The sequence below is a fragment of the Papilio polytes genome, unplaced genomic scaffold, assembly GCF_000836215.1.
Source record: "Papilio polytes unplaced genomic scaffold, Ppol_1.0 DF823868.1, whole genome shotgun sequence".
Lineage (NCBI taxonomy): Eukaryota > Metazoa > Arthropoda > Insecta > Lepidoptera > Papilionidae > Papilio > Papilio polytes.
Window position 1 is genome coordinate 1,007,566 of NW_013525336.1, and position 8,772 is coordinate 1,016,337.

Genomic DNA, 8,772 nt, shown 5'->3' on the forward strand with positions numbered 1-8,772 from the left:
ATCAATGCTTTTATAACGCCTTTAACGTACTATTTATAAATAATCAAATTATATAACGCACAATTTTTGAATAATTATATTGTTAAATTAGTACATGTAGGAGTTAATTGTAAGAAAAACCCACCATCCACGGCATTTGCTGTATTTATAAATATATTTTAGTCGAATATTTTCTCTAAAAGCATAAAAAATAATAAGGTCATCGTCATAACGTTTTTTTTATATTTTTTTTTTCAAAGATTAAGTGCTCCATTGAAGAAGTATATGGTCTTATTCCTTTAATGAATCTGTTTAAAAGTATCTCTCTATGTGCATTTATATTTAGTAGCATTGTCAATATGTTTTAAATAAATTACTTTTTTAAGCTATATTCAGAATGTAATTATGTTACGGAAAAGTGCCTGTTAATTTATGTCATACTTAGTCACGAAAAAAGTTATTTTTAATAGCTTTGTTATAGTAAAAAAGTCACAAATGCTTATATTTTATGTTAAGTGAAACATTATGGGCGTGCGCACTCCTGAAACTAAACTATCGCACAACTGTTTTATAGAGGTACGTAGACTACTCGATTTTTAGTTGTGCAACTAAACACTTGAATGGTCTCCGATACAATCGACAAACGCACAACAGTTGTGCGAAAGTGTAAGTCAAAGGTTTACGCCCGCTCTAAATAATAAGAATCATATTGAAATATGCAATGGTGTAAAAAAATTGAAATTCTTGTTAAAAACTGTAAGTCTTTGTATTTGTAAATTGCATTTGATTGAATCATTTCCTTTCAATGTGTAAATATCTCCAATATGGAAAAGATCTCGTATTAATCATAATTAAGTTTTACACATAGATATTTAACCAATGGATGGAGAGTTTTATACATTCAGACAATTTTGACGTCTAATGGAAAGACTTTTTTCGAAATGTCATTTTGTATAGTAAATGACAACATTTCGTGTGTAACTTAAGAGGCGTCTTTCCGCCTTTTCTTTCCCGGATAAGGTATTATTGGTTTTGTATCTTTTTAAAATATGGTGCTATAACATTGTAGGTTAATTTTATAAATAGGTGTTGAATTTGGGTACATACGGAGATTTTTGTGCAATTGTACATCTCTGTTCTGCTTAAAATATGAATAGTTATTAAGATGTTATGTAAACTATAATGCTCAATCTAGCATTTCTACAATTCTGTTCCTAATTTAATACCAGTTTGATGTGGTCCATCAAAATAATACTTACGGATTCAACAATGCATTTAAATTAATCGTGTTTTTATGATCGTGGATTAACTTGTATCAATTATGCAATAAATATAAAAACTATATTTTTAGAACTTTTAGTATGTTAGTTTTATTATGATGAGCTATATAGTCTCTGAAATAAACTATTTTTCGTATATGTTGAAATTATTTCATCCATTCCTTCCCACGAACTACTACTACTTAGCAACAGCTACTATTTAGCAACAATTTAAAATGAAAGTTGGTATTGGTTCACTTTTAAAAACAACTGGTAAAAGTACTCATTAAGTGGGATTTACGAGATCAACACTAAGAAAAACCATAGAGATTTATATTTGACATGCGTGCTAGGTTATCTGTGACACAAAACTGAAATGTGTCATATGCGTCAATATCAAACTTCAAAGCCATTTTAAAATTTCAAATCTCAACGGTTGTTTGTGTTTGCCAGTTGAACGTGTTCTTATGAATTTACTATTTTAATTATTGTAAAATTATTTTACTGGTGTGTCTGATTGATAAAATTTATCTGAACTTATGAAACAGTAGTTTTAAAATCTATAAATTTTAAACTGTGTCGTCAGTTATAGCGAGGGATGGCCCAGTTTAACTACTTGAACGAAATAAATAGTTTAGCCACCATGGACGGGCCTATAACTAGAGGACCTTTGCAAAGATGGGTCAAGAAGTCAAACAACGAAAACATTAATCCCTCATTAAGCTCATCTTTGAAAAACATTTCAAATGCAAACTTAAGTTCTTGCAATCAATCTCTGCAAAAACTCTCGATTACTGCAAATCAAAGCTGCAATAATAGTGCTTTATCTAATAGTAAGACACCCACAAGAAATGAAAATAAGAAAGGCAAGAAAACTCCATGTAAAACGAAGTCTCCAGGTAAGTAAACTGCAGAAAATCAAGTAGAAAAAGGTTGTCTTTAGAACAGTTAATATTAGTAAACCTTCGATACAGAGTTTTCTTTGTTTACAAGTACACTTCTGCAGATGTTTAACGGTACCCTTTGCAGGTCGATCAACTACTCCAACTCCCAACAAAGCTTCGAAAACACCCAACAAAGCTGACAGATTTATACCTTCTAGAAGCAACTCCAACTATGACTTGTGCCATTACATGGTAAGAATCTGTTAACATTTTTTCTCATTTTTTTTCAATTTTTAACAACAATCTTTATAAAGAATGTTTGTATGAGATGAGAGGTTTGTGAAGTATCTGAGATAAATCTTACTAATATTATAATTGTGAAAGTTATAATGGATAGATGGATTATTACAAACCAAAGACCTAAACATTGTATGGAAGGATGTATAAACTGCTAATTGGGTTTTTTTAATTGTGTGAAGACTTGCTGAAGACAGCTGGTAGTTTCTTAAATCCAAAAAAGTTAAAAACACATTAAATTTTTTAGCAATTAAAGTGTAATATTTCCTTTAAAAATAACTTTTAATGGTACCAAAACACTAAATATCATTCAGCCCTTAGGAGCTAAAGAAAAAAAGCTCCCATAACATTATAATTGATTTTTAACCATTTCTCAAAATCTTTATGTTAGATGAGTCGTGATGAAGAGAAAAGTGAAGAAGCTGTGTCACAAATTGCAGCAAGTGAGGCCATTGGACGGGTACTAACTGACACTGAGCCTGGACGCCTACTGCAGTACACATGTAAAGCCCCTGCCGCACCCGAAGGATACCAGAATAGATTACGAGTTGTATACTCACAGGTATTCTTAAGATTTTTTTTAAGTACATTTAATACCAGAACTTTCCATCACAGTTCCTTGTTTATGTGGTTACTTGTAAATGTTTACATTGATTTAAAAAAGTAGATGAAATTTAGTTTTATTATAATTAAAACATTTTTATATGTTCCCTTTTACTTAGAAGCACTACTTTGTTTTTATTTTCGAAAATTCGTCTTTCCAATTTAAATGCGTAAATGTCTTCAAACAAGTAATTTAGGATATGGACCAAAGTTGGGATAGATTACTAGAGTATAGTGAAAAACTGTACATTTAATATGGATTTTTTTACATTAATATTATTTATTTACTTGTTACTATTTACCTTAATATAAGTAAAGACAAAAGGGGTTATAGCATGTTTTATTTAATTAATTTTTCAGGCCAAAGTTCCTTCAACAGTAAAAAACAACACAAGATACATTCCACAAGCTCCTGAAAGAATACTTGACGCTCCTGATATTTTGGATGACTATTGTAAGTTTTTAATTTCTTCGCATTTTATATGCAACTATGATTTTGTTGAAACTGAACTCTCCAGATGATTTATTGGTATAGAAAATGTTAATTATCAAATGGAAAATCCGGTACTGTGAATTTTAAAATGTGCAATTGTGTTTATTCTTAATACTAGCTTTTATTCACCACTTTGTCTGCTCATATTAAATAAAAAAGTAGCAATACATGAAAATGTTTTATTTTTTAAGTTTATTCATTACATACATAATAAAAACATCTTTATAATGAGTACATAATAAATCATTTTCATTTTCCATTCCAGATCTCAATCTAGTTGACTGGAGTTCATCAAATGTGGTGGCAGTAGCTCTCGGTAATGCTGTATACTTGTGGAACGCTGGCACAGGGCAGATTGACCAGCTCCTGACCCTGGAGGGCTCGGAGACAGTCAGCTCCGTGTCCTGGGTGCAGGGAGGGTCTCCGCACCTGGCAGTTGGCACCTCCTCTTCAACTGTTGAACTGTGGGACTGCTCCAAGACCAAAAGGTTAAGGGTGAGTATGGTTATTGTTTATATTTAACCATGATTTCCTCATACTGCCAGCCAAGCGATCTACAGAGGGCAAGATGAATTAGAATGAGATGGCAAGAAGTAAAAATAGCTATTTTTTTCAATAAATGAGTGAATGTTTATCCATATATGTTTATCAAAATAAAAAGAAAACATATTTAGTGTTTTGAAGATAAAATAAAAAGGTGTGTCTAAGCTTTACCTAGTTAAGTATTTTTTATCTTACTTTCTGCGAATAATACAAATGCAAAAGTTTAGATCCATAGAATGTTTGTTACATATGTCCAGAAGGGTTTAGTGACTGAAATTCGTCACAGATTTAGATCACAGTCTAATAGAGTTTTTTTTTTATTTCACTTTAACGAAGACGATGGCAATATATATTTTTACTTTAAATTTTTCGCTAGTGGTAGCCAAGCTCCAAGGTATGTTTTTCTATTGTGATGAATTATGTGTCAGCTAATGGACGGGCACTCTGGTCGCGTGGGCGCGCTGGCGTGGAACATGTACGTGCTGTCGAGCGGCGCGCGCGACGGCAACATCGTGCACCACGACGTGCGCCAGCGGGACCACGTGCGAGCCACGCTGCACGCGCACACTAGGGAGGTGCGTAATACATTTTTTTTTATATATAACATAAGGTGGCAAACGAGCAAGCGACCATCTGAAACCGCCAAACTGGAAAAGCGACCGCTGCTCATAGACATCCGCAATTGCAGATGCGTTGCCTACCCTTATACGACGGAGGAGGAGGCGCACATAAAGAGGATATTTCCTCTTCCTACGCATCTCCTCCACCGTCAAATCCACTTCCTCTTCCCAACCTCTCTTTATAAGAAAAGGGTGGTAAAGAGAAGGGGTCTTAAATTAGGCCTCCGGCACCACACTCATCAGACGAAACACGGAATTGCTCCCATTGCACGCCTGTCTTCTGTGTGGTCGTGGTATTACTGGGGGCGTTCCGGCCCATTCCTGCTAAGATGTTAAAGCAGGCACTACCACTGCTATGGTTACACATATCGACGTGTGAAAGGCTACTTGTTTTAACCGCCATTTTAGGCGATATTGACTTATATATCGATGGGTGAAAGACTAGTTGTTTTAAGCGCTATTAGGTTAAATGTTCAGGAGAAACACTTAAAGTTTTCATTTTTAGAAAAAAAAAGACACCTACATTTTGATTGTTTCAAGCGCCACAAAAGTGCTCTGATCTTTATGAAACCCGGTTCAAACGACGCAGAAAAATTCGCTGATTCTGAATATATAAAAAACTCGAATAACATAAGGGTTAAGCGCTCTAAAGGCCTAATCTTAGTTCACTATCCCTTCCAAGCTTATTTCATAAGGAGAGGATGGGAAAGGAAAGTTGATATGATATTGGAAGGAAAGCATAGAAAGTGTAATATAGTCTCTGTGCATCCTGTCCAAGTCGAATAAAAGTAGATAATACATCTGCAAATGCGGATATCTATGGGCGGCTGTTGCTTTGTTATTTTGGCGAATTTCAGGGACCGCTTGCTCGTTTGTCTTTGACAAACCAGTAAAAGGAATTTAAAAAAATTTTACAACAATCTTAAAGTCATAGGATAGGATTCTAAATTATCTAAAATATTTTATCAGTAAAAATTACTCAATGATTTTTTAATTAAATCCAGCAACATGTGAATGTTAATATAAAACTCTAGGTATGTGGTTTGAAATGGTCGCTGGACGGTAAATACCTGGCGTCGGGCGGCAACGACAACCTGCTCAACATCTGGCCGCTCGCGGAGGGACAGCACTACTCTCAGCCACAGTACCTATACTCCTTCAAGTAAGTAATCTGAAATCTAAAGTAAGCAATTTTTAGCATTTTCCAAAGGAAAAAGTAAATTTGTGCAGGTTTCTGTATACTTTTTAAATTAATGTCAGAAAAGCAGAATTACTTAAATCCGCAGCAATGAATGTTTTTGTAATGACATTAATTTATCTTACTTTTATAATAAGTTCTAAATTGTAGATGGATGAATGTTGGAAGGTATTTCCAGAAGGACTCAATGGATATTGATGAAATTTGTCACTTTGATATAGATAGAACACGTAGGCTACTAAGATTTTTAATAACGCGGACGGAGTCGCGAGCAAAAGTTAATTATAATTACAGAAAATCGTTATATGAGCCATGCACGTAAATTGTATGTTATTTTTCAGTCAGCACCTGGCGGCGGTAAAGGGCTTGGCATGGTGTCCGTGGAGCGCTGGCGTGCTGGCTTCAGGCGGCGGCACAGCGGACCGCACTATACGGATATGGAACGTCAGCACTGGCGCCAACCTTAACACTGTCGACACCAAGTCACAGGTACACAACACTAACGACACACTCTGTAGACTAGATCTATTTCCAGTCTTTTCTAATAAAGAATAAGTGGTTTTGGTGATTACGGAGACGCTTAGATAGGGGATATTTCCTATACATCTCCTATGTCCATTCGTAAATCTTTCTTCTTATATAATATTATAAATGCGAAAAGTTTAGTTTGATAGATTTGTTATGAGTTTATAGCCTAAACTGCTGAACGGATTTCGATTAAATTTTTCATAGATATAGAGGATAGGCTTAGAACATATGCTACTTAGTTATCTTTTTTAAATTTACACGGACGGAATCGCGGGCGAAATTTAATAATTTTAAACGCAATATTTCAGGTGTGTTCGATCGTTTGGAGCACGCATTACAAGGAGCTGATATCCGGTCACGGGTACGCCAACAACCAGCTGATAATCTGGAAGTACCCGACGATGACGCGCGTGGCGGAGCTCGGCGGGCACGTGGCGCGCGTGCTGCACCTCGCGCTCTCGCCGGACGGCACCTCCGTGCTCTCCGCCGGCGCTGACGAGACGCTCAGGTGACACACGACATGCCACATGCCACACACCACATACCACTTACAACAAGCTACATGCTACTTACAAAAAGATATATGCCACTTACAACAAGCTACATGCCACATGTGACAACAGGGGCGTGGCATTTGATTACCGTGGGCGTCACGAGTAGTTGATGTAGGGTGGGCAAGGAGTTGATGAAGGAAGAGGGAGCAAGCAGTTGATGGAGAAGGGGCAAGCCGTTTAGGAAGGAAGGAGGCAGCCGTATAAAAGGCTGGTGCGGAGCTTGAAAAACATACTTTTTTTTATTCCAAAAAGCTTGTCAATATCGTCTAAGTTTTTAATGAAAAAACTTGTAAAAGTTTTTATAATTAAAAGTTATGTATCTATGTGGTTCTCTAGTTGTAGTCACTTTAGTATTTTGAATTAATTTACATGTATATTTTTCAACTTTTTTCCAGACTTTGGAAATGCTTCATGTTGGATCCGTCCAAGAAGAAAGGCCCCACAGACTCGAAGGCTGCTAAATCTCTACTCAACATGAACTCATTGATAAGATAATAAATTGACATTACGACGTTTGTTGTGAACTTTTGACTGAATATTGTGATGTACACATTAGTGGATAATTTTACTGTTGTAATCAATTAAGTTTTATGTATTAGGATATGTACACTGGTGTTGTAAAATCATTTTACGCCGTTTAATCAACTTTGTTATGTTGGTTAGGAGTTTTAATTTTACAGATTTTGGATTGTTGTTTTTCTAAAAACTTTTGACAATATAGACAGGTGTTAACAACGTATTTTTGACTGCAATACGCGTATTAAGAATTAAATGACATACTCTGAGTCTTAAATTTTACGACTCTGAGTAAGGCAATTAGATTTAAAGACTGAAAGGTTAATTTGTATTGCTTTACGAATTTTACGAATGTATTAAGAATTTGTTACGACTTGTCTATATTTTGAAATGTTTTTCAACAAGTGAAGTTGAGGTCGTAAAATGTTATCTATGTATAATTTTCTTCCTTCATTCTGTTTTAGTTTTATTGTAATTAGTTTCATGGAGAGACTTCATTTCTCAACCTCGGCCTCCTTGTTCACTGACTTTATATTAGTATTTTGCGGCTCACAATGTGTATTGTTTTCTACCCTAATGGTGTTTAAGACGATTTTAATTAATAACTGTGTTATTTTATTGAATAAAAATAATGAACCTTGATTTTTTTTTATTTAAAATTGTCGTACATTGTATATCAGGTTAATCTCAATTTAGAATTTAATAAGTCCAATTTTACGTTAAAGGAAATAATAGTGATACTGCCTGCATATATCACAAGAGAAAGCGAGTCCCGAATTGAGCGTCGCGAAAATATTAACGATTTTCCAAAATCTTTTGGAAAATGATTGGTTCAAATTCAAAAGGGTTTCCACGAATGCGATGATTATCAGTTTGCCGGGACTGTGGCTGGCTCGTCTCTATCTCCAATAGTTCCAAATCCGCTAAATCCATCGTGTCAATAATATCAAATTTGATTGTTTACTACTTTTGGTTTATTTACAAACAAGGTTACAGATTTTCTGATGTATAAAAAAATACTCTTGCAGCGCTAAAACTATATTGCTCGTAATTGAAGAGAACAGACTTTCAAAAAAAGGGGAGGTTCTAAAATCGTCTGTCCGTTAACCAGTATTCTTAAAAAATAATGCCACCAGCACATTAAATGGTAAAATGGTATGTGTGTGTATAAAAAGACCTAATTTATTTTAATCAAAAATGAGACCGGCAAACGTAGATAGTAGATACATTTCCAGTGGAGATTCCCTTACCCCTCAGAGAAGTAACTACTCGTACTCGTTGGAACTCTATTACGAATT

At 34.9% G+C, this 8,772-nt stretch overlaps 1 protein-coding gene across 1 annotated transcript; it reads left to right on the forward strand.

The window, feature by feature from the left end:
* The first annotated feature begins 1,667 nt into the window (after positions 1 to 1,667).
* On the forward strand, positions 1,668 to 8,116 carry LOC106103181 (cell division cycle protein 20 homolog). The gene is made up of 10 exons (XM_013282865.1): positions 1,668 to 2,137; positions 2,268 to 2,374; positions 2,811 to 2,981; positions 3,383 to 3,476; positions 3,781 to 4,010; positions 4,487 to 4,633; positions 5,713 to 5,840; positions 6,218 to 6,365; positions 6,713 to 6,912; positions 7,354 to 8,116. Exons 1-10 carry the CDS (start codon positions 1,837 to 1,839, stop codon positions 7,451 to 7,453), a joined length of 1,626 nt encoding a protein of 541 aa, XP_013138319.1. The 5' UTR covers positions 1,668 to 1,836; the 3' UTR covers positions 7,454 to 8,116.
* The last annotated feature ends 656 nt before the right edge of the window (positions 8,117 to 8,772 follow it).